Here is a 25,595-nt window from a genome sequence, read left to right as displayed (position 1 = left end):
TAGCTAAAGAATACGCAAAACAGATGGGAATTGTTTAATATGTTAATTTACTTTGAGACTTGCTTATGCCACAAATGCATGTGTAATACAAATGACTACTCATTTAAATGTCGTAAAGAGAGCATGTGGGGGTTAAACTAAGCACAGGATTACACACTTTTCTAGGAGAACTACAACAAAAAAAATGTTCAAATCACCTGAGAGAAAGGGGGGCGGGAGACCTTTATCCATGGGGAGATGATGCAAAACAAAAAAGTGGGCAGCCTGGGGAGTCATTAAACTGTCCACCACATTAACTAAACATGGAGCAACAGGGGTGAACGCCAGGGTGGCAAGGGAGGGTTGTGTGTGTGTGTGTGTGATAAGAGAGAATTAGAAGTGGTAGGGTGTGTGGGTGACCCAGTTGGAGATCTGATCTTTGGTACGCTTGGCAGAGCTGTGGGTGGTGAAGAGAGACTTGAAGGCTTCAGACTTCTCCTCCATTTCTTGGATGGACCTCTTCGAGGCGGCCGATGATGACGACAATGATGACAACTTGCTGCCTTTGGAGGCGCCCAAGGAACCCGAGGGTCCTGCTACATCTGACAAAAATGAAAGAGAAAAAAATGAAAGGCTGCAAAATAATGACAAAGCGGAACTAAATGTAGTTAAAATGGCATGTACTGGCACCTGATTGGCTGCTTCCCTCGCTGTTGTGGACCTCGCCATTTTGTGCTACCTTAACTTCTGTGTCATCTGCACAACATACGTCATAAGCAATGTCAATTATTGCTGGACATACTAGAAATATTCTTGTTTTAGGACAGAGGTGCATGAACAAGAGCAACACAGTCTTTAGCCATTAACACAACACACAGTAACTGAGATTCACATAACACCAAAGTAGACAAAATAATTAGCGCAACTTCACATTGGGCACAAAATGAACCCAGAGTGGTCAGTGATTATTTCAAATAAAAACAATAAATAGTATTTCTAAAGTAATTTTAGTAAAGTAATTATAAAATATGAAAATCGTACTTCATGTAAAATTAATTTTGTTCAACAATAAAATAGCAGCCATCTTAAAAAAAAATGCAAGAGTGCGTGGTGGTACAAAGGTTGGGCATAACACACAATGGGGGAGTGGGTATGTCATGTAATGCTATTTATTTATGGTCTGAGTATAAAACATACTGTAAAACCGAATGTCTTATTAAAATGACCGCTGACACTGTGAAAGAACGACTATCACCAACACACTTCGGCCTTCATATTAAAAAAGCTGTGTATTACATCTTGGCTGACTGCACTGAACAAAAGTCTCAGAAAAGTAGCTTCCAACAACATCAAATAAAAAGCACATAATGAACACAGATTCTCCAATGGAACAAGCCTGGAATTTGTTTTCCCAGAGAGAAGATTATCACAGCGTTTTTTGATGTGTGGGTAACGTAGTTAGCTGGCATGAATTAACTTGACATCAAATAAATACGACCACTAGCACTCAACGCGCACATAAGAATATCATCGAAGCTCACCTTTACGTATTCACACCCAGCATCAGCATTTGGGAACAATGATGGGGTGAAAGACAAACGGGAAAAATATAAAAGTCTATTTGAGGCAGCAATGGAAAACTTTTACTTTGTTTCAGAGCACTTAACTATGGTGCGTTCAAGGACTGCTGGGGAACTTCTCTGCCATAAAGGCCATAAACACGCAAAAACAATGGACCTATTAACAGTATTATTCCGAAAATTTACGGTATATAAAATGGGCCGCACGGTGGTCTAGTGGTTAGCATGTTGGACACACAGTCACAGTCTGGAGATCGGGAAGACCTGGGTTCGATTCTCCCTTGGGCATTTCTGTGTGGAGTTTGCATGTTCTCCCTGTGCGTGAGTGGGTTTTCTCCGGGTGCTCTGATTTCTTCCCACATTCCAAAAACATGCATGTTAGGTTAATTGGAGACACTAAATTGTCCATAGGTGTGAATGGTTGTTTGTCTATATGTGCCTGGCGACCAGTCCAGGGTGTACACCGCCTGTTGCCCAAAGTCAGCTGGGATAGGCTCCAGCATGCCCCCACGACCCTAATGAGGAGAAGCGGCATAGAAAATAGATGGATGGATGTTAATTGGCGTTCCTTCATTGGTCACAATATTAGCAAACCCTGCTCAGCCATATATTATAACATATTATATATATATATTTTTTTAATAAATCATTGCTCCTGAAAGTTTTCCACAGCACGGTTCGGCCCCATCCATTTTTATGTCATTCATCCACAAGCAACACTGCCCGTTGATATCGCCCATTCCGAATCCACGCTGAGGCACAGCTCATATGGGTAGCATTAACCTGCTCTACACTAGGGATTCTCAAAGTGGGGCCCGTGAGCCATAAGCTGGGGGAGGAGACCACAATTTTTTTTTTTTTTTTTGTAATCAAGAAATTAAGTTATGGTACAGTACATGGCTAAAAAGTGCACAACTTTGAATAGGAACAACTAGACCAATAAAACAAACGTTCAAAGCCAAACACTCCCACTTCCATTAGGGTTAATGGATTTGAAACTTCGACAATACTGTGAATGACCAGGTAAATCGCTGACTGCACTCGGGACATACCAAGTGCGCAATTCCTGCTGCCGATTTAAAAAGCACAATGGAGAAATATTTAAGTCCATCTGTTTCACCAAGGGATGCAAAAGCCAAACCAGCTAAGCTTAGAAAATATGAGAAGAGTTATATAGAGTGTAGTTTTGTTGTCCATCCATGTTCTGTCCTCTAGAACCGCGGGTATGCTGGAGTCTATCCCAGTTGACTTCGGGCGAGACTGGTCGCCACAGCACATATAGACAAACAATTCACATTCATACCTATGGACAATTTAAAGTCGCCAATTAATCTAACGCATGTTTTTGGAATGTGGGAAAAAAAAAACGGAGTACCCGCACATGGAGAACATGCAAACTCACAGAGATGCCCAACGGAGATTCAAACCCAGATCTCCTGACTTCCCGATCTCCTGACTGTGTGGCCAACATGCTAACTACAAGGCCACCGTGTGGCCGTTGAGAACAATGACCTGCAAAAATGACTAATAGGGGTGTCAAAATTTCTCGTTCAGAAAAAAACTGTCTCGTGGGCACTAGACCTGGGATGACGATAAATAAGTTAATCACACAATAATTGAAAATGACCTGGATCGTATTGCCTGCTTCAATATATTGCCTTGTGCATGCGTGTCTGTTTTCCTCGTCTCCCGCCTCCAAACAAGCAGGAAGAGGTTCACTCTGTGCACTTGTTTCAGCACCTACAAGTATTAATGTTAGTATTTCACTATTATGTTTTTCACGTTTGGTAATTTGTGGAATCATACATTCATACGTGAACTGTTTAGTTGGAACATAGAAAAATGAGGTGAAAAGATGATCATGATCAGTTGAAATGATCAGTTGGTGTTGTGATAACAATCTCCTTCTCAATACAGATAAGACTAAAGAGATGATCATCGACCCAAGAACAAGGGAAAAGGAGCCGCATAAACCCCTGTTTATTGATGAGACTGAGGTGGAGAGGGTGAAAACCTTCAAGTTCCTTGGCACACACATCAGCGAGGACCTCACCTGGTCTCACAACACCCAAAAAAATTATGAAGAAGTCCCAAAGGAGACTGTACTTCCTGAGAAGACTGAGGAAATTTGGCATGTCCACCACAATCCTGAGTTGCTTCTACAGATGCACCATCGAAAGTGTCCTTACAGCCTCCATCACTGTTTGGTACGGTAACTGTACAACACGTGATAGGAAGGCACTCCAGCGGGTGATCAAGACCTCACAGAACATTGTTGGGGCAGCCCTCCCCTCACTGCAAGACATTTATAAAACTAGAGTCCTACGCAGAACACACAACCTCATCAAGGACAGCACACATCCACAACACTCATTATTCACACTCCTACCGTCAGGCAGACGCTACAGGAGTTTGAAGTCCAGGACCACAAGGCTGGCAAACAGCTTTTACCTACCGGCAATCAGGCTTCTCAACGAAGCACTCACACACGCTGCACGCAACACACGCACACACTCATAGCACTTTATTTATTTATTTATTTGTTTGTTTGTTTGTTTGTTTGTTTGTTTGTATTATTGTCTCTTCTGTTGTTGTTGCTTAATTTATTGGTATATATGTTTATGTTTCTTATGTTTTTATTCTTTCTTGTGTTTTCTTTCTTTTCTTGGGAGAATGGACAGAATAAGATTTTTATTGCATAGTATAACTGCCTGTTTTACCATGCACATGACAATAAAACTCTCTTGAATCTTGAAAAGAGGAATTGTGTGCACAGGAAGAGGTTTGGTCCTTTCACAGAAACTCAGGTTGTGACTGGAGCTAAGTAAATAAACTGCAGGTGTTTTTTGGATGGCAACACTGCTAAACAGGAAACCACGCCAACGGCAACCCACACAGCAGCCACAGGGCGGGGGAAAGAAGATACTGATATGTAGTGCAAAGTCAAAAGTATGAATATTCTCATGACAATAAGAAGAAGACATGGTGATGATCGTGGGTGAAGGGGTCATTTGGGGAAATATTTAGTTTGTACTTTGTGTTAGGATATTTGAATACAACATTCCAATGTCCATTCTAACCAAAAAAAAAAACAAAACAAAACACAAATGAGCATGTAAAGTCTTGTTTTGTTTATGTAAAACGGCAGCTAATGTGCACACAGTCCCTTAACTTCCCAGGCTAGTCTGTAGTTGTACTGTTGTAAGCCCTACATAAGTCATAACTCTGCCTGAGTTGTTCACACAAACCTTTTGGTTTTGATGAGGTGGTTGCACTTTCAGCAGCTTTGCTCTTCTTAGACTTCTACAAAGGGGGATGACAGATCACACTGATTAGATGGTGTACGCAAAATGTCATATCTTGCTTAAAGAATGCAAGTGATCATATACCGTGGTGGATTACCACACTCACTTTAGTTTTGGCTTTGGCTCGCCTCTCCTCCATCTTCTCCGTCAGCTTCTCCACCTCCTCCTTAGTGCCATTAAGCACGACGATGTCTGACTCTTGAAAGGGGTCACCGCACTGAATCACACACAAAACACAAACACACATGACCGACAGGGACAAAGTTATATTAGGATCAGTCAATCAGTTACTGATCAGTTATTGGCATCCTTACAACATGGGTAAGAACACAAGGAGTATAGCTCTTTCATTTGAATAAAAAACTATTTATCTTATAGTGGGGGCCTTATATTTCCAAAGACAGTTCTTGTCTTGATACAATACTTGTATCGTATTGACGCAAACATAAGACTGACTCCACTCTTTTCCAAGTTAGCAAACACTCGGAATAGACCAGGGGTGTCCAAACTACGGCCCATGCGCTGCATTTCTAACTGATCCATGTCAAAGTCTAAACATATAACAGACTATGGCCCGTATATATTATGTACTTAACTGTTTCGTACTTCTTAGTTTAAACACCAGGTGAAGCTACTGTCTTGAACAAGGCAGTGTCTCCACAAAGAAAGCCATCACAGAATAAAAAATGTCGAGCGTAACCAGAAATCGCGGAACCAAAGAGACATAAGATTGCAAGCGAGTGCTACGCTTTGATTATCGCGTTAACGTAAACTGTTAAATGCAAAATCTCGCGGAAATTGACATAATGTGAATGACTGCACCTCAAGCAACCCAGCTGTGAAAATGCTGAAATTTGCAGACGACACCACTGTCACTGGCCTCATCAGTGACAAATCTGCTTACAGAACCGAGGTCAGCTGGCCTCCTGGTGTGTTCAGAACAACCTGGAACTGAAACCACTCAAAAAAAACAACTGTGAGGCTCCAGGGCCAAAAGAGGGCAGGCAACATCTCTGTAGACCGCTCACACCCCACCCACAAACTGTTCCAATTCCTCACCTCCGGTTTGTGATGCAAAGCATTGTTCGCCAAAACAGCCAGACACAAAAACAGTTTCTTCCCCGTGACTGTCAAACTATTGAACACTTAACAACACACACCCCCACGCCCTATTTAATATTATAAACCACTGCTATTAGCATCCATAGGCATTTGCATAATACTGATCTGGAAGTAACATTGTGAATTGTAACCTGTAACATTTTAAATACCATATTTATCTACTTATTCATCTCTTACTCGTCAGCTAGCGTGAGTAGAACTGTGGGTTAGCAGAGCATGCCAGTGCGACTCAGGCTATATGAGTGCGTTTACAACATGTTGTGTTTGCTGCTTGTTAATAAAGCGATTACATCTTCATGATTGTGTCTTCCTTAATCACAAGCACGGACGGGCATTAGTTTGTTAAGGATTTTGTAGCGATGTGTGCAGAGGCGGACATCCCATTAGACAAGCTAGCCAAGCTACATCAGTTTCTCTTTCTGTTCGTTTCTTTTATTCACTGACACACTATACGGTGGCAAAATAAGTGTAAAAAGAACCCTATATGGGTGGAGATGCTTCTTTGAGGCTGAACCAGTTGACAAAATTACTCCCCTTCCACTGGGAAATGGCTCAAGCCAGGAGTAGGTGTGCCTGGACAGAAGGGCCTAGCTTGGCGCCAATTAGGGATGCGTGAGTACACTACTATCTGTTCACCCATCTAAATTATATGTATCCGTATCTGTACTCGGAGTGGGTGGGGCACAAAACGAACGTGGCCGTTATTTAACCAGAAATGGGTGGGGCTTAAATTGGTGCATTATTTTAAGTATGAAATTGACATGGATTGATCAGAAGTTGCTATATTTATTTTCTATTATTAAGCTATATGTGTATTGCATATGTGTGTAAGTGATATGTAAGACCTTATTTAATTATTTTTTAATGATGTGTGTGAAGTTGGTGAGTCATGCAACCATCCAGTGATGGCAAACAGGGAAATAATCTGTCGGCCTTGTTCACTGTAGTTTTCTCAAATGCACCGCAACGAGCAGAGTGTTCCAACTGACTTTATATCACAAGCCAAATTAGAAGCAAGCAGACAGGAAAAAAAAAAACAAAAACAAAAACACTGCCAGTGTCAGATGCAACACGAGCCATTTACAGTTCTCTCTTGTTAAATGCACCACGTACGCAATTAAACGAGTTTATCGAGTAACTTTAGGAAAACCTGAAAAAAAAAAAAAAAAACACGTCCGGAGTGGAGGCAGTGACCAACGCGACACGAATCGTTTTCATCTCTGTCTTATCAAATGCACCGCGTATTTAACGGAACAAGTCTACCTAGTCTAGGAGGACAGGCTGCATAGTAGGAATGAAGCGCCAACGGCAGAAAAGACAATATAAACTATGTTTACCGTTTGTCATCATGGTCAACGTGAGATCTCTCCCCAACAAGATGGTAGAGCTAACGGCGCTAACCCGGCTGCAGAGGAACTACCGTGAGTGCAGCCTGATTAAGACTGAAGATTATATTAGATTTTTTCTCTATTTATTTAAAAAAAAGAATGGACTTATTTCAGCGGCTATGTTTTTATACAATTTTTAAAATTTTGATGAAACAACTTTGCACGCATTTTTGGTTTTGACTTTGTCTAAACTCACTTTGTTGAAAAAGTATCAGGATGTATATCGTAGATCGATATTCAACATAAATATATCGGGATATGAGTTTTGGTCCATATAAGTCAGCCCTAAGCTAAAGGCACCATGTAAAAAGAAAAAGTTTGAATGTTGACACTGTTAACAAATAACGCAAAGCTTTGTCATTAATTATACTGTACGCTTTGTACATTTACTTTTTTAACAAAATCTAAAAAAAAAACCAAAAAAAACCCACATATACCGTATTTTTACGACCATAAGGCACACTTAAAAGTCTTAAATTTTGTCCAAAACGGGCGAGGCGCCTTATAATGCGGAGCACCGTATGTGTGTACCGAGTTCCAAAATCTGTAAGCGTTGCTGTGTGACTTTTATGAGCGCTCCGCTCGACTGACTGGGAGCCTGCCGACACGCTGCTTGTATAGAGGAAAGGGACGTGGGCGTGACTGAGGATGCTAAAGGCACACCCCAGTAGTTATATAAGTATATTTTATGAACTCTATCCATCCGGGCAAGGACTACCGTGGCGTAGCAACATTCAGCGGATTACAAGGAAATTTGGCCATCTTCCGCTCCTACTGCACTAAAAACATTGCAGACAACTACTACCCAACTACATCACCAACATGGACGACGTGCCACTCACTTTCGACATCACACACACAACGGGGCACGAGAAGTTGCCTTTTACTGTTGTGCTTGGTTGCCATGGTAATGGGCGGAAACTGCTACATGTGGTGTTTTTTAAGAGGAAGAAAAGTTTCCACCCGGACCTATCAAAGGGGCTGGAAGAACGACGAGAAAACGGCTGAGTAACGTGTACGGAAAGAGACCGGATGTTTTTTCACACACGTCACAAGTGCAGCAAATTAACTTCATCATTCCGGGAGGCTTGACGAAGGAACACCAACCGCTGGACATCGGTGTAAACACGGCGTTTAAAGTGAAGTTCTGAGGAGCGTGGGAGCGATAGATGACAGCTAGTGAACACAGCTTCACTAACACTGGGAGGCAGCGCCGTGCGAGTTTTGCCACTATTTGTGAATGCATGTAAACACGGCGTTTAAAGTGAAGTTGCGAGCGGCCTGGGAGCAATGAATGACAGTTAGCGAACACAGGCTTCACTAATGGATTGTGGATGCTTGGGCTAACGTGTCTGATGCACTGTTGTTCGAGCTTTCACAAAAGCCAGCATCATTTCTGAGGCGCCGCACGGCAACAAGACTGACTGACAATGACGACAGGTGTTTGATGGAGAACTTGCCCCGCTGTTCAGTTGGGATACAAAAGATGAGGACTGTGATGAATTTGTGGATGAGGATTGATAAAAAAAATATAACGTGAGTACATTGTTAAATACTTCAATAAAGTGCAACCGAACTCAGTTTTGCTTTCGCTGGCTTTTTAAAAACATACAATAGCATGCATGCTAGCATATTGTAGCGTCGCTGGGAGCACTTCCTGTTCCTAAGTGTGCTTTGCGGTAGTGTTTTGGTGCAAATGCTCTTAAAAGTTACATGTTTGAGATACAAAGTTGTGAGACTGACTGAGACTGTTGTGTTTAGTGATGACCATCCTGATTTCAAATTGGTTTGATAAACTGAATGAGAGTTCTGCTCTGGACACGCCTGGAATAGACAGGATCTCATACGTATGTGAACCTAAATTTTAATGGAGTTAATGCTCATCATTTGCACCGCCTCTGTAAAAGGTTCCATGAAAATATGAATCCTGCTTATAGACAAACGCAATTATAACAACACATCAGTGCTTTGACATTGACCATAATGTAAGTACACATGACTGCTTAACAGCCAAATATCTTCAAACATATGGTAAGGCATGGTTAATTTTTTCCAGACATGTTTAATGTAACTTGTTAAGCATCACGTGATTACATTTCCCGGATCAACATGTCCACAGAGGAGTAGGAAGAAGCAGAAGTTTGTTTAATCATACAGCTTCTCCATTTCTATAACTGATAATTCAGTCACGCCATTTTAAATGTTTGCTAACTTCCTGCATGTTCTATTTAGAGAGAGAAGAATAGACAATGTGTAACAATGGATAGCTGGCTTATGCAGTGATGAAGGTAAGTAATAAAAAAAGAATGGTAGGAATTGGGAAAAACTTAATATGGATTTAAAAAAGACAGTATATAGATTATGCAATGTTTAAGGTAACTGAAAGAATACAAACGTTAACATAAAGGTAAACACAAAATAAAAATTGAATACAAGTTATTAAAATAAGAATAAACACAATTAATGATACAAATAAAAAAATAACTGATAATAAGTAAGGATAAATAGATACTGTAGTAAAAATAACGAGGCATCAAGGACGTCTTGTAAAAACATGTACAGTGTGCAATGTTTGTTACAGACTCAATAGCGCCATGGCAGATTATTCTAGACTTTTTGCATCTTTTTTTCGCTCTTTTATCGAGCAGGTCCAGGAAGCACAACACCGTGAGCAGTGAACTGATAAAAAGTGTTTCAAGGCGGTGTGCCTCATGAGATCACAGTCCAACACAAATATGAAAGTAAACCGGCGGGGGGTTCTATTGTGTCCCAGCAATGCAGGGGCCGAGTGGGTGTGAGCCGCCGCCATGTTCTCTATCCGACACAAGAGGGATCATCTCAGGAGCTGAGCAAGCACCAAACAAACTCAGGACAGTCAGGAAAGGATGCTGCTATTTGAGCTCTTAAGCAGACTGTGGGGTTGATTCGATATGTACGCATTTAGCTAGAGCTAAACACAACAATGGAAAATAATGGAAACTGAGACAACACGTGAGCAGGGGACTGTGTGGGGGAGGACCTCAGGGAGAGAGTGTATGTGCAAGGTGTAGCGATGTGTGTGTGTGCGCGCGTGTGTGTGTTACGCATTGGTAACCATGCTGTATCTCATGTACACACAACGCTGACAACCAAATCAAACAGGGACATGTACAGTATAGTACAACAACTACTGCTGCTTTTCTAGTTTGTTGGACTTGGATGGGACTGCTACTGAGACTTGCGATGCTGCTGATTTCCAGATGCATGACGAGCTGAACTGCTTCAAGAGGTAAAATTGTGCTGATCTTGAACTGTGTTTAGATAAAAGCATCTGTTTTTTTTAAATTATTGTTTTTGTTTTTTTTTTACAAACATACATTGACAATACAGACAACAAAATCTGCGAATTGTGACATCATTTAAACAGCCAAAAAGAACCCCTCTGAGCAGCATGCTGGGAGTATGACTTGCAAATGAGTACCGGTAAATCAATTACTTCTGTATCAATTATTCACAGTTCTTCTCCATTTTCCGGTGGTCCCGGAAGTTAACCGTACATAAAGTGGGGCTCTACAGTATACACCTAACATACGGCTGTGCTCATAAATTTACATACCGTGGCAGAATTTGTGATTTTTTTGCCATTTTGAATTTGATATGAATGACATTACAAAAACGTTTCTTTCACTGATGGTAGTTTGGCAAAGCCATTTATTATCAAACAACTTTGCTATCTACATCAGAACAGAAATGACCCTGATCTAAAGTTTACATACCCCCCAATGTTTCCCATACATTCACTTATTTGTGGCGGCCCACAACTAACAAATTTGAGCCGCCACGAATGGATCTACCACTACATGTTAGGTGGCGTTATGCATCATAACTCCACTCCAAATTCCAGCGGCATTAAAAGTGAAAGACGGGAAGTGTTTCTAGCGTCATGCATTTATTTGGTAATCAAGCGGTTACGAAAATCAAAATATTTGCTGAAGGAGCTGAGATCCAGACGTGAAGGAGATCTCCACAAGCATGGGGAGTGTGCAATACCACCGCAATGAAAGGTGAGGCGTGGAAGCGTGCACAAAACCTCCACAAGCTTGCAGCCCAGCCTATGACTAACAGGGGTCATGACAAGAAATAGTGCTAAATAGTGCTAAGAAAGACCTGGATAAACTCTTCCATCATTTGGTAACACTTAGCCTTCGTGTGAAATACCTCAATCAGCAGTGTCCTAAGTGCGGGGTGGGGGCCATTTGTTAGCCAGTGGCACATTGCAGAAGTCAGTGGTGTGCCTTAAGGTCTAGAAAAGCCTTCTCTGCTGGCCTAAACAATTTTCTTTCAAAAAGTAGTGTAGCAAGAAATTTACTTGGTGAATTTACTTGGTGTAGGGCATTAACAATCAATTTTCAAGAGAGACTTTTCTAAAAAAAAAAAAAAAAAAAGAGAGCTTCAATTTAATACGGCATTTGAAGAACAAACAGTGGCTGGAGTATGGTGAGTTTTCGAGGCTCACGGTGTGATCATCAGTCAAACGGCAGCTAAAGCAGCCATGCGACCATCAGAAGGCTAACCAAATAACCTGAAAAATAATTCAGTTCATTGGACAAGATGACCAGCCTGTCTCAGTGGTGGAAGACACCGAGTTCGCTCTCTCATTTAACTTTTTCATTTAACTGGGAGTGCTGCTAGAGGTCCAACAATGTACTGTCACTGTCATCCAAAGTCTCCTTAAAGAAGCCCCCCCCTCTCTTTTTTTTACTGCACACCTGGCCAATTACACTCATCATAAATATATTGAAAAATGTATAATTGATCCATGTGAGCGATATCGGACGATTTCAGTCCTGGACGATCGTATCGGTATAACAATCAATGGCAGAGATGCATATGGTTTCCTTTACAGCTATAAAGGAGGCTTTTATCATTTCTGGATATACTTGTAGAAGCTAAAGCTAGTTAGAAAAGCCTCCTTGAAGTCATAATGGATGTCAGTAATGGTGTCACAAACTTTATGGAAGAAAATAGAGCACAGAGCAAATCTATCACAAATATTATGGAAGAAAATAGAGGACAGAGCAAGGCTATCAAAAGTTGCAAGATGAACATGCAGACTTGAGTGCTGCTCTTAAGGAGGTTAAATACCCTATGGAAGATATCAAGGCTCTGCAGGACAATATTAAGGAACTGTTGAATGACAATGCCCCTCTCCTGTCCAGCCTTTAAAGCAGATAGAATTGTAGATCTAAATGCCGTCAAGTGCTCAACACATTTACTCTGCCAGGGAGAAGTGTGATATACAATTCCCCTGTTATACAGAATTTATTTGACTTAGATGCTTGTTATTAAGCAAATTTGGAGCGACCGGACCGGAGCAGGAGGGGACAGAGAAGAAGATAAAAGAAAAAAAAGGGGGGGGGGAATAAGAGGGGGACAAAAAAATAAAAAGAGACAAGAGACAAGGACAACAGCAGCAACAACAACAATTGTGACAACAACAACAGAACAACAGAAACATACAGAACTACATCAGCAAATAAATGTCTGTGACAACTATAAAGACGAACAAGGACATAAGGACAAAGGACAAATAATATCAACAACCACAATGACAATGCTGCATTGAGACAATCACACATAATAGTAGTCATGAAATGATGAACTATGATAGTGATCACAATGACAATACTGCATTGAAACAGTCACACATAATAGTAGTAATGAAATGATGAACTATGATAGTTATCACAATGACAATACTGCATTGAAACAGTCACACATAATAGTAGTAATGAAATGATGAACTATGATAGTTATCACAATGACAATACTGCATTGAAACAGTCACACATAATTGTAGTAATGAAATGATTATCTATGTTAGTTAACAGAATGATAATTACTGTAATGCACATCACTGTAAAAAAAAAAATATATAATCATACTGCTGATATCACCGTTGCTGTAATAAAACCAACAACATAATAACACCCTGGTTAACTCAGTGAGTAATGTGGGGAAGTACGAATGTACTGTGCTCTGCTCTTAAAGAAGCGGAAAACCGTAAAGAAAATACAGCATTATGCAAGGATGTTAGGGTTCTGCAGGATGATATCAAGGTATTACTGGAAGATAACGCTGGCTTGCGCACTGCTCTCAAGGATAAAGCCATAAAGCCAAAGATAAAGCTATAAACCATATGGAAGCCACCTCACGTACTGATCTTAAGGACGCTAAAGACCCCAGGGAAGAAAATAGAGCATTATGCAATGATATCAACACTCTACAGGATGATATCAAGGCACTATTGAAAGATAATGCTGCCTTTCGCACCACCCCTGAGGAAGAGAAAGAAGCAAAGGAAAATATCAAGGAGCAAATTAAAAACTTCATTGACGAGATGGATCAGATTGCACAAATGAATGATGTGGTCCTCACAGGGCTCCAAATCACACCCAAGTCAAGAGATGTTCCTTCAATAAAGCAGCAGATTGCTAACTTCCTACAATCGAAGGAGGTGGATATCGATGTCAACAGTATTGACACTTGCATCCCACTCCATGGCAGGAACAACACCACACCTGTCATCATTAAGTTCACCAACAGGGAATTCAAAACTGCACTGCTGAAACAGGGAAAGACGCTAAGAGGCACAAACGTCTACATGAATGAGCATCTGACAAAACGCAATTCCGACATCGCCAAGAAAGCACGAGACCTGAGGAAGCAGGGAAAGATACAAAACACTTGGAGCACCAGTGTTAAAATCTTCATTGAAGTAAATGGAGGTCCAGGAGTTGCAAGAGTGCTTGTTGTCCAAGATATCAGCGATCTGGATGCATATTAAAGATCATATTACTATGACAATAAGCATAATGGAGGAAACGCTGTACAAGACAGACCAATGCAACGAGAAGGACTACATTCCATAGCAATAACCTTGACATAATTCATAAAAGGAACTCTTGTATACAAACCCAGCATCACTCACAGTGCAATACTGAAGAGGATGTGGATATCAACAGGAGAGAAAGGACAGGATAAATAGAAAGGGAAAAGGAAAGAAAAAGGAGAAAAAAAAGGGGAAAAAAAGATTTTTTTTTAACGTGTGTACATGTATAATGTATGTGTGTACTGTATATGCATACATGTGTGCATTTGTGTAGGTGCAGATGTATGTGTATATATATATATATGTGCGTGTTTGTATGTCTACACATGTATGTATTAGCAATTGATGTGATACGAAGAGGGGGTAGGATTAAATAAGCTCTGCTTCTTCCTACTCCTTTTCGGACATATGCATGTTCGAAATAAATTAAACCAAACCAAAAATCTTATGAATTAGTAGCAACCTACATACTCGACCTTCTTCAAATCCCCATAAGGCCTGTTCCAATTCTGGGTTTTGCCATGTGTGTTCTCTTTTGCAGTGGTGCTGTCTGAATGACAAGAAGAAGCAGGTCTATTATGTGCCAGCTTGAAGGAGCCAAATGCAGCTTCCTATTGTGCCTAGGGATGAGCATCATGGTCTTCTCCATTATTTATTTGAGGGGCAGATTTCCCAAGGAGGCCCCACTCATGGAACCACCACCGCCTTGCCGACCTTTCTCCGCACAATGTTGTGCTTTTCTCCCTGCCACTCACAGACAGACAAAATGGCAACGACGTGACTGTCAGGTATGACTAAAAGGCCTTTGTGGTTTTCTGGTGATTATCATCATAGAATGTGTTGTCTCAACAGATACAAAGCTATATTACAAACAATGATCTTCAGTGCTCCCATTTGATGACAGACCTTCACTTCATCACAACACCCCTGAGCGGTGAGGAGAAGGACTACCCTTTAGCGTTCATCCTGACTGTTCACAAGGAGCTGGAGCTTTTTGTTCGAATACTTCGGGCGATTTACACGCCCCAAAACGTCTACTGCGTTCATGTGGATGCAAAGGCTTCGCAGGAGTACAGAGCAGCCATAAGGAAGCTGGTTAACTGCTTTGAAAACATCTTCCTGTCCAGCCACAGCGAGGTTGTGACCTATGCCGGCTTTTCCCGCCTGAAGGCAGACTTAAATTGCATGAGTGACTTGGTCAAATCCAAGGTCGGCTGGAGGAAGGTGGTGAACCTGTGTGGGCAGGACTTCCCAATCAAGAGCAACCTGGAACTGGTGCGGTACATGCAGAGCAAAGAGTGGCGTGACATCAACATGACGCCAGGGATCAAGCAGCCAGCGCATATGAGACACCGGACGCAGCTCCAACACAAAGAGATTGTTGGTTCTCACGTGGCCCTCAAAGGGCTCAAGAAAGGTCCTCCTCCACACAAGATGCAAATATATTTTGGCACAGCCTACTACGCACTCACGAGAGGCTTTGTCGACTTTGTTCTGAAGAGCCCCAAAGCCCGCGACCTCTTGGAGTGGTCCAGGGACACATTCAGTCCAGACGAGCACTACTGGGTGACGCTTAACCACATCAAAGGTAAACTCTGACTACTACAGTAGCTGATGATAGTTTTGGTAATATTCAATTGGACCATGCAAAAATGATGCACTCTGTCTGGTTTTGGGTTCTGTCCCAAGACGCTCCAGGTAGCAACCCAGATGGAGGCTGGGCAGGAGCTATCCGAGCTATCAAGTGGCGGGACCAAGAAGGAGAGAAGCACAACGGCTGCAATGGTTCTGTAGATTATGACCTTTTGTCTACAAATATGGACAAATATGGCTCCTGGCTGGAGCCACTCAAGACAGGAACTTGCTCAGTACAAATATAAATGATTACACTAAAAGTCTGTTTTATCTGGCATTCAATGAAAACATTTGCCTTTTTGGTTAAAATCACTACAGCGACAAACGTAGCAAAGAACATAACCAGTCCTGCAATCTTTATGCAAAGTGAATTTTTTAATGGCATTCCAACAGTAATATGTTCTCATAGAGCATATTTATGAGCACTAAAAGCGAGAAAAATCTATAATTTTCCTCACTTGTTTGTTCCACGTTTGAGAGAAGAAAAAAACAATCAAAAGACAACAAACAAACAAAAAAACAGGCTTTAAACTGTCTAATATCCAGCATCAACACTAGATTGTGGGCAACACACTCCCAATACACTATTCTAGGACCTCTTTGAGACTTATTTAAAATTGTTGAAAAATAATAGATATGGGAACTATGAGCACTTTCTCTGGTCATTTTCCAGGCCGTTATGTGCGAGACATCTGCATCTATGGAGTGGAGGACCTGCCGTGGATCATCGAAAGGAACAGCATGTTTGCCAACAAATTTGACAGCCACGACTTCCCAGAGGCTCTGGACTGTCTGGAGCAGTGGCACAGGAACAAGGTGCTGAGCCAGGCCACTGTTCCCATAGAGGCATCATGGCTGTTGGCCACACAGAGCAACTCAAGCAGCAGTAGCAGTCTCAACAAGTGTGCTGCTGGATAAACTCAATTGTGGTATTTGTGTCATTAGTGAACGTTCAGCATAATGTCCAGATTGCTTGCACTCATTCAGGGGGTGGAAACATAAAAAATGATGTCCAGGAAATGGGATGATGCACTGACTGTTTTGAGCACTGACGTAATGACCGATGACTAGTATAATTCGTGTATGTTTATGAAACTGCTAGACGGCTGCTCTTCTTGATAATCATACTACATATTATGTATGAAATTCTGTCAACTGGTTACTGATTGCTTTGTCAAAGCAAATCAAGTAATAAATATTATTGTGAAATTATTTACAGGGGGCTGTAAATGGTAGAACATTCATGTTAAATTTCCATAAATGTTCCATGGAAAGTTAAGCTGCAGGGTTTTTTATTCATTTTTAATTTTTTCCCCATGACATTTAATGGGAATTAACTAAATATTTTGTACTTTATAAAAATTGTATTGTACACAAACCATAATAATGACAATTTTGCTTTTCTCATCGGCAGACATGCACGCAAACTATCCTAAACCTAAACATATACCAGGTGTATGTGTTGTCTGAATAAAGTAACACACTTTGTGTACCGTTCAGCTATATAGACAATTATATTAAAATATAAGCTATTTATCATATCCAAAAATGCCTCAATGTTAGTTGCCAAAAGTGCTGCTCACCTTGTGGCAGATTTCGGTCTTCACCTCCTTGAGGGCACGGTCCGAGAAGACACAACCGCATGTCTGCAGGTAACAGAACCTGAAAATTAAAACATCAGGGAAATTACATATTGTACATATTGTGTTTTCATTTATAATGCCCTGTTGTGTAGAGCTGGCTGTTTCTGTTACCTATGCCTGCCGTTCATCTCTAACCCGACAACAGGGCAAATAAACATTCCACAGTGGATGTCCTCATATCTGTCTCCTTTGGTGTTCCTTCTCTCTCCTTCCCACTCTGGGTTATCAGTCAAATTGAGTTCTTTTATATCCTAAAATACAAAAAAATAATAATCCAGTAATTCCACACACATCCAAGTATGAATCCTGTGTATTAGGGGTGTCACGAAATCTTGTGATACAAGATTAAAACGGAATGAGATTTCACGAGAACAGGATAAGTGGATATCAGAAAGTGGATATCACATTCATGGGGTACGTACTAACTTTCAAGTGTCACTGAACAATGTTGCTCTATTGCTGTCCATCCATCCATCTCCTCTGCCGTTTGTCCTCACTGGGGTCGTGGGAATGGTGAATATGCTGGAGCCTATCCCAGTTGACTTTTGGGCGAGAGGCGGGGTACACCCTGGACTGGTTGCCAGCCAATCGCAGGGCACATATAGACAAATAACCATTCACACTCACATTCATACAATTACAGTCTCCAATGAACCTAACATGGACAGTGTTGTGAAAAAGTGGTTGGCCCCTTCCTGATTTCTTTTTTTTTTGCATGTTTGTCACACTTAAATGTTTCAAATCATCAAACAAGTTTAAATATGAGTCAATGACAACACAGCTGAACACAAATTGCAGTTTTTAAAAGAAACTTTTTATTATTATTAAGGAAGAAAAACATACAAACTTACATAGCCTTGTATGAAAAAGTGATTGCCCCCTAAACCTAACAACTGGTTGTGCCACCCTTAGCAGCAACAACTGCAATCAAGCAGTTGCGATAACTTGCAGTGAGTCTTTTACAGCGCTATGGAGGAATTTTGGCTCACTCATCTTTGCAGAATTGTTGTAATTCAGCCACATTGGAGGGTTTTCCAGCATGAAGCGTCTTTTTAACGTCATACCACAGCATCTCAATGGGATTCAAGTCAGGACTTTGACTAGGCTACTCCAAAGTCTTCATTCTGTTTTTCTTCAGCCATTCAGAGGTGGACTTGCTGGTGTGTTTTGAATCATTGTCCTGCTGCAAAACCCAAGTTCATTTCAGCTTGAGGTCTCGAACAGATGGCCGGACATTCGCCTTCAGGTTTTTTTTTTGTAGAGAGCAGAATCCATGGTTCCATTTATCACAGCAAGTCTTTCAGGTCCTGAAGCAGTAAAACAGCCCCAGACCATCACACTACCACCACCATATTTTACTGTTGGTCTGATGTTCTTTTTCTGAAATGTGGCTTTGCTTTTACGCAAGACGTAATGGGACACACACCTTCCAAAAAGTTCAACTTGTGTCTCATCAGACCACAGAGTATTTTCCTGGGGATCATCAAGATGTTTTCTGCCAAAATTGAGACGAGCCTTAATGTTCTTTTTGTTTAGCAGTGCTTTTGGTCTTAGAACTCTGCCATGCAGGCCATTTTTGCCCACTGTCTTTCCTCTGGTGGAGTCATGAACACTGACCTTGTCTTTTGTGACCTCCTGAATGAGTCGTCGCTTCACTCTTGGGGTAATTTTGGTTGGCCAGCCACTCCTGGGAAGGATCACCACTGTTTCATGTTTTTGCAATTTGTGGAGAGTGGCTCTCACTGTGGTTTGCTGAAGTCCCAAAAGCATTAGAAATGGCTTCTATAACCTTTTCCAGACTGATTGAGCTCAATTATTTTCTTTCTGGGGGTGAGGGGATCACTTTTTTACACAGGCTTATGTAGGTTTTTTAAATCTCCCTTAATAATAAAAAGTTTAATTTAAAAACTGGATTTTGTATTCAGTTGTGTTGTAATTGACTAATATTTCAATTTGTTTGATCCCTAATGAGGAGAAGCGGCATAGAAAATGGATGGATGGATGGATCTGAAACATTAAAGTGTGTCAAACATGCAAAAAATAAGAAATCAGGAAGGGGGCAAACATTTTTTCACACCAATGTATATTTTTGGAATGTGGGAGGAAACCAAAGTACCCGGAGAAAACCCACGCTTGCATGGGGAGAACATGAAAACTCCACACAGAGATGCGAACCCTGACCTTCCCGATCTCCTGACTGTGTGGGCAACATACTAACCACTAGGCCACCGTGGGGCACTCTCTTGTTGCGATTATACTAATTATATATTTTCCTAAAAACACTATTTGTGTGTGGTTGTTTAATGAACATAAACACATAATGTGTCCCGCCTTATGGAGATACGATCACAGGGGTCTCCGATCTCACCAGCTGATTTTGAAGCTTAAGCTCACAAATGGGTCAAAGAATATTTGCTTCAACTCTTTGCAGTTTTTTTATTATAACTGTTCAGTTCAGACTTTATGCCTTATATAATGACAAATGAGCACAAAATAGCATAAAGGCGATGGCCAGACTGTTTGAGTGGAGATCTGCTTTAGATAAATAAAGAAGTGTACAATTTAAATGTTGCTGGTCATAAATAAAACACAAATAGTTGACAGTTCTAATAATGATGAAAGTTGGAGACCCCTGCAACCCGGACACTGAATTTATTCTGTTTTAAGTTGGGCAGGACAGACTTCTATTTAATGAAAGATATTTAATTGTATTATCGTATTTTGTTCACTTTGTTATCTTGAACTAAAAAAGGAAATTATTGAACAATTTATTTACCAGTGTCTTACTCAATGTATTACTCAAAAACATGCATCAAATTAAATTCAGGTTTGTGTCAAATAGTACAACAATCATTTCACAAAAATAAATTTAAAAAAAACCCCAAAAAACAATCCGACCAAAAGGTTATTTTTTAATAATTACCTATTTGCCAGTGGTCCTTGGAATTGCCTAACGACGGCCCTGGCCAATAGCACTCTTCATGAATAAATTAAATGTACAGTTAATCCATGTGATCGGTATCGGCCAATCTCACTCACGGATGATTGATATTAGAATTGGTAGCATAAAACCCTGTTTGGTGCAGTCCTAGTATGATGTGTTTCTAACCATTATTTGAAGTTGTTTTTAAATAGATTATTATCTGTTAAAACTGCGGTTTATTTGTTCAAAAAAATACAGTCAAACCTGTCTTAGCGGCCACCTTTATAGAACGGCCACCTGCCTATAGCAGCCACTGAAAAATCCCCCCCAGCAAATTTACATGTTATAGACCCTGTGTATAGCAGTCACCTGTTTTGTCTCCCTTGGTCAATATCTGCCTGCATATAGCGGCCAAATTACCAACTCAAGTAGAAGCTTCATGCACGAAAAAGTTTCGTTTTTCAATCAATGAAGCCGTCATGTGTAGACTTTGATTACTGAGTCCTAGCTCAGTCACAATCATTCACAAGATCCACACAAACTGTCAGTTGTTCCACATAAAAAAGCCGTCTTCTTTTGAGCTTGCTATTTCCTGGTCAAACATGTAACTTTAAGAGCATTTGCACCAAAACATTACCGCTAATTAGGCTGGGAACAGGACGTGCTCCCAGCGACGCTACAATAAAAAAAAAAACATATGCCAGCATGCATGCGGCAGCGGGAGCAAAACTGAGTTCGGTTGTACTTAATTGAAGTATTTTAGAATGTACTCACGTTATTTTTCATCAATCCTCATCCACAAATCCATCAAAGTCCTCATCTTCTGTATTCGATACAAACAAAGCCGTCTTCTTTTCCGTTCGCTACTAGTCTGTTAACTTGTCAGTGTTATTCAGCTCCGAAGCAAAGAAGGAAACTTCTCCTGTTGCTTCTGCCAACTTTATTTATTGAACGCAGCCACCAGACAGCAGCTCAGAACACACACACATCTCTCAGCATCGTCTCTCCTTCCTGCTTGCCCACAAGGCAAAGGTTAAACAAGCCCCACTACATAGCTGTCCAGCCAATGCCTGTAAGAAATGACACCGTTTATTTCCTGGTGTGCACTGGTCAATACTGTAATGCCGCTTGTTGTGGGGAAGGAGAGACTTACGTCGCCGATGCATTTTAATGGCTTTATTAACAGCGGAGAACACTGCAGGACTTTACATCCACGCCAACATAAACACACTTCCCAACTCTCTCCAAACTCACAGCTAGCACTGAGCCTAGCTCTCCTGCTCGGGACGCCCACCGTCACTTCCCGTCACTTCCTGATGAACTAAAGCTGTAATGACACTGCCGTATAAAAAGTAAAATATTAAAAACAAGCGTAAGACATTACTAGCACAGCTTTGTTCTGTGGGTCGTGGATATATTCTATCAGTTATTAAGCCTCTAGCTTTCTTTTAGTAAGTAAAAACCTTGGCTATGATTGCACTACATTGTCATGTAGACCTACAAAGTACACTTGGAAGAACAAGAGGTGAATAAATGTATTGCAATTGATGTGAAACTGATGAGGGGTAGGATTAAATAAGCTTTGCTTCTTCCTACTCCTTTTTGAACATGCAAAATTGTGAATTGTACTATGTGATGTGCTACTGTTTGACTCATGCATGTTCAGGATTAAAACCATGAACCATGATAATAACAAGCCTAGTAGTGTTGTACAACTTTTATCCACAGTGCCCTCTACTGGTAAACATTATTATTTAAAAAAAAATTCCCCCTTTTTTTTCCTCTACTGGTCAACCTTCAAACTGGACGCCAACCTGTCTATAGAGGCCCCCTGTCTATAGCGGCCACTTTTGCAGACTCCCTCTAGTGGCCGCTATAGACAAGTTTGACTGTATTGACAATAATATAGTTTAGCATCAATTTGTGGAACAATACATGTTTCCACAATAAATGCTTCAAAACGCATCTGCATTGTTTTTTGACTCAGCTAAATAAAAGTTTGTTCAGTCATATTTTTCCGTTCTACTTTTTTTTTTTAATTAATGTTAAAATCTTGTCTCATTCTCATGGACCCAGTCTCATGCATCGTCTCATCTCGTGACACCCCTACTATGTATGCATACGCAGCACATTTTGAGCAAAACAATATCAAAACAAAGAAGAAACACACCTTGGTTCCACGAATATGTGTCACAGCCTCAGCGTTCGGTCTCTCAGCAGACTTATCCAGAAGATATTCAATGACAGCATCTTTGTTATAAAGCCTAAAACAAAAAAATAAGTTGTTTGACTTAATTAAACGTAGTGTGCACAGTCTACCTGTTTATTTTGCATTTTCACTTACTTTCCCAGTTCGCAGGCAACAATTGGACGTCTGAGTTTCTCCTGACTTAGGGCGCAGTATTTCCATTTGGCAGCCATTTCTGCATTTTTGTCAACCTACGTGCAGTTGTAGTACACATATTAATGGTTAAAAACAACATAAGTTCAAATCCAGTTTATGATGAAGTTTAACCCACAACAGCTCCCTGGATAAACAACACTGAGCAAAGAAATGTACCGTACTTATTTATATGCTAGGCCTTCGTTGCGTTTAGTATTACAATGTATTTATTATCAAATATCTATATAATATACATTATCAGCTTAATGTGGTCAGTTTTTCTCAGCGACGGAAAGCTAGCTAACATGCTAGGAAAGCTATTTTTAAAAAAGTCGATCACTGAGGAAAACATAGCGTTTTAAAGCACACTGTATGTTTAAATTGAGACCTATACATTAGTTTCGCTTGGCATTTTCAAAACAAACAGCCACATTACAGAAGTCGACGTTAGCCCAGTCTAGCTAACATTCGCTAACTTAATTCACCTTCTCGACTTTTTTGGGTCCTTTCACCAACTCATGTCTTTTGGGAATAGTTCCACCATCGCATCCCATTTTGAAAGCCGAATGGATGAGAGTGAAGTTTACAGCTGCTGAAGTGGTAGAAAGCGTCGAAATGACCCAGTTTGAAAAACAAAAACAAGACGGACAACGTCCTGAACTGAACCGGATATCCGGTATCAGAAGAGTACGATGTCACTTCCTCCTGTAGCTAATTTTACGACAGCCCTTCTGCGACGGCACATGCTGTGGTAGTTAATATTTTAAAATTTATGAACATAAATGGTCAATAATCATACTTCATATATATAATATTTTGGGAGATAATTTTATAAGTGACTCTTGTCAAAATACTTTGTTAGCATGGGAATGTTTCTATCGTCTTATGACATCCACCAAGACTGAGCTGTGTAAAAACTTTCGTAATGCACGTAGCGCAGACGTAAACGTCATATCCGGATATGTGTAACATAATATATAAATAGAATAAAAAACATAAAATGCAGATATATTTCATTGTAAAAAAAAAAAAAACATAAGTAGAGTGCAATTAAAAAAAAAGCTTCCATATCACCCTCGTGCGGCCAATGGAAGAGCAAGCGTCTTTTTATTGCAATTTCCAGGTTTCACCGCAGAGTGGCAGCACGCGTCTACACATTTGTATAGTTAGAAGAACAATTGTAGCAGTGCATGCACACGTGTGAAAACACCAGCATCTTACAGATGACCTCACTCTCTCATGGCTCTATTAGGCATCTTGCAGTGTACCATTAAACCCAGAGTTAGTAAGTGACATTAGGCTGGCTTTCAAGGCTTGCTGTCCAAAGATGAAAGTTTCCTTAGAAGACAGTCCAATGAGCACTAATGAGATCTACTTCCTGTGCCTTGCAGCCTGCAGATTAGTTTACTATCGACGTCCAAGTGCAGCCATTAGTTTTGGGGAACACCTCGGCGGAGACGCCTCCCTACAGCATGAGAGATAATCTGTGCGGAAAAGAAAAACACAGCATTGAACTTCATTTTGGCTCTTTGAGTGCCATTTTCCACCAATCTGTGCACACGGGCTGCTGACACTGCAGCAAAGTTTTAGCCAAATGAACACATTTAACACACAGAATCATTCGTCTTGTTTTTTATGCCTCTGTGTTCGATTGGCTCTTCCTGTCATTTATAAATTGTGTTAAGCATCTTATTGAATTTCCAGCCTTTCTCACACAGTGCTAAATGTTTAGTATGGATTTTCATTAAAGGCAATGGAGTGAGAGCTCTGTTAGCAAACTGTCTTAGAGTGTACTCACACTAGCCCAATTGTACCATGCCTGTGCCCACTTAACACCTAAAGTACGTCTAGTGTAAGCGCACTGAATCACTGTATTTTGGCATGATTGGAAGAGGTGGTCAAGGGCCCCACACGATTCCATGCACACAAGTGCACACACATAACCTAGCATAGTCATAGAATTCCTGTAATGTGCTCCATGATACACAATTCATAATCAAAATAAAATGCAAAGACTCAAATCAAACCCCCAGCACTCTCGCTCACCCGCAACTACATTTGTATCTGAAATAAACAATGAAATAATGACTCTAAATAGTCCAGTATGCCAGGGAAATTGCAGTAATATGGCAAAATAGAACATGTCAATTAGTTAATGTAATCGCCCCAATTGCAAGTAATTAATGACAGTGGCAACCTTGAATGAAAAATTAATAATCAGAACGACTCTGATGACTTGAAATAGTCCACTAAGTCAGATAAATTGCATGATACAGGAGAATAGAATGTGTTAGTTAATGAATGCAATCGCCCCTCTTTCAAGTAAATAATGACAGTGGCAACCTTGTGCAAAATAAATAATCAGAACGACTCTGATGACTTGAAATAGTCCACTAAGTCAGATAAATTGCAGTAATACAGCAGAAAAGAACATGTTTAATTATTGCGATCGCCCCACTAGCAAGTAATTAATGCCACAGCATCCTTGTGTGAAATAAATAATCAGAACGACTCAAACAAAGACTGGAAATAGTCCTCTTCATTAGAGAAATTGCAGGAGTGATGGGACAAGCGAACAGGCCGTGGCTCAAATGCACAGTATGAATGGCGGCAAAGTCTTGCATGGTACGAGTATGAGTATGAGTATGAGTATGCCCTCGAGCGAGGCGAGCAGAGCACCCCAGACAGGCTGAGAGCAAGCCAACACCTGAGGAACAACAATGCAACAATGGCCACTGTACAACAAGAGACAATAGGTCTTTATCC

The 25,595-nt window shown here is 40.7% G+C and overlaps 2 protein-coding genes across 4 annotated transcripts; one reads left to right on the top strand and one right to left on the bottom strand.

Moving 5' to 3' along the window:
- Positions 1-28: 28 nt before the first annotated feature.
- rtf2 (replication termination factor 2) lies at positions 29-23,501 on the bottom strand. Its single transcript, XM_054784392.1, has 9 exons — positions 23,315-23,501; positions 22,791-22,885; positions 22,617-22,710; positions 17,635-17,774; positions 17,464-17,542; positions 4,971-5,081; positions 4,808-4,862; positions 670-735; positions 29-581 (listed from the first exon to the last, which is right to left on the bottom strand). Exons 1-9 carry the CDS (start codon positions 23,381-23,383, stop codon positions 373-375), a joined length of 918 nt encoding a protein of 305 aa, XP_054640367.1. The 5' UTR covers positions 23,384-23,501; the 3' UTR covers positions 29-372.
- gcnt7 (glucosaminyl (N-acetyl) transferase family member 7) lies at positions 6,458-17,958 on the top strand. 3 transcript variants are annotated; one of them, XM_054784390.1, is made up of 6 exons: positions 6,458-6,598; positions 10,559-10,642; positions 14,787-15,033; positions 15,098-15,833; positions 15,935-16,030; positions 16,554-17,958. In XM_054784390.1, exons 3-6 carry the CDS (start codon positions 14,800-14,802, stop codon positions 16,796-16,798), a joined length of 1,311 nt encoding a protein of 436 aa, XP_054640365.1. In that variant the 5' UTR covers positions 6,458-6,598; positions 10,559-10,642; positions 14,787-14,799; the 3' UTR covers positions 16,799-17,958. The 3 variants fall into 3 exon arrangements, with proteins under 3 accessions (XP_054640365.1, XP_054640364.1, XP_054640366.1); XM_054784389.1 differs by lacking the exon at positions 6,458-6,598 and having other exon boundaries at positions 10,149-10,642; XM_054784391.1 differs by lacking the exons at positions 6,458-6,598; positions 15,935-16,030 and having other exon boundaries at positions 10,149-10,642.
- Positions 23,502-25,595: the final 2,094 nt, after the last annotated feature.

Source organism: Dunckerocampus dactyliophorus, chromosome 8, assembly GCF_027744805.1.
Source record: "Dunckerocampus dactyliophorus isolate RoL2022-P2 chromosome 8, RoL_Ddac_1.1, whole genome shotgun sequence".
NCBI lineage: Eukaryota > Metazoa > Chordata > Actinopteri > Syngnathiformes > Syngnathidae > Dunckerocampus > Dunckerocampus dactyliophorus.
The sequence above is the reverse complement of the archived record's forward strand: the minus strand, read 5'-3'. Positions and strand labels throughout refer to the sequence as shown.

Excerpts from the sequence above, each read along its gene's own strand:
- gcnt7 (XM_054784390.1), top strand. The coding sequence starts at position 14,800 with ATGACAAGAAGAAGCAGGTCTATTATGTGCCAGCTTGAAGGAGCCAAA. Across the intron at positions 15,034-15,097 it reads GGCAACGACGTGACTGTCAG|ATACAAAGCTATATTACAAA; the intron begins GTATGACTAAAA and ends TTGTCTCAACAG. Across the intron at positions 15,834-15,934 it reads GACGCTTAACCACATCAAAG|ACGCTCCAGGTAGCAACCCA; the intron begins GTAAACTCTGAC and ends TTCTGTCCCAAG.
- rtf2 (XM_054784392.1), bottom strand. The coding sequence starts at position 23,383 with ATGGGATGCGATGGTGGAACTATTCCCAAAAGACATGAGTTGGTGAAA. Across the intron at positions 5,082-17,463 it reads AGACCGAAATCTGCCACAAG|TGCGGTGACCCCTTTCAAGA; the intron begins GTGAGCAGCACT and ends TGTGTGATTCAG. Across the intron at positions 582-669 it reads CGAGGGAAGCAGCCAATCAG|ATGTAGCAGGACCCTCGGGT; the intron begins GTGCCAGTACAT and ends CATTTTTGTCAG.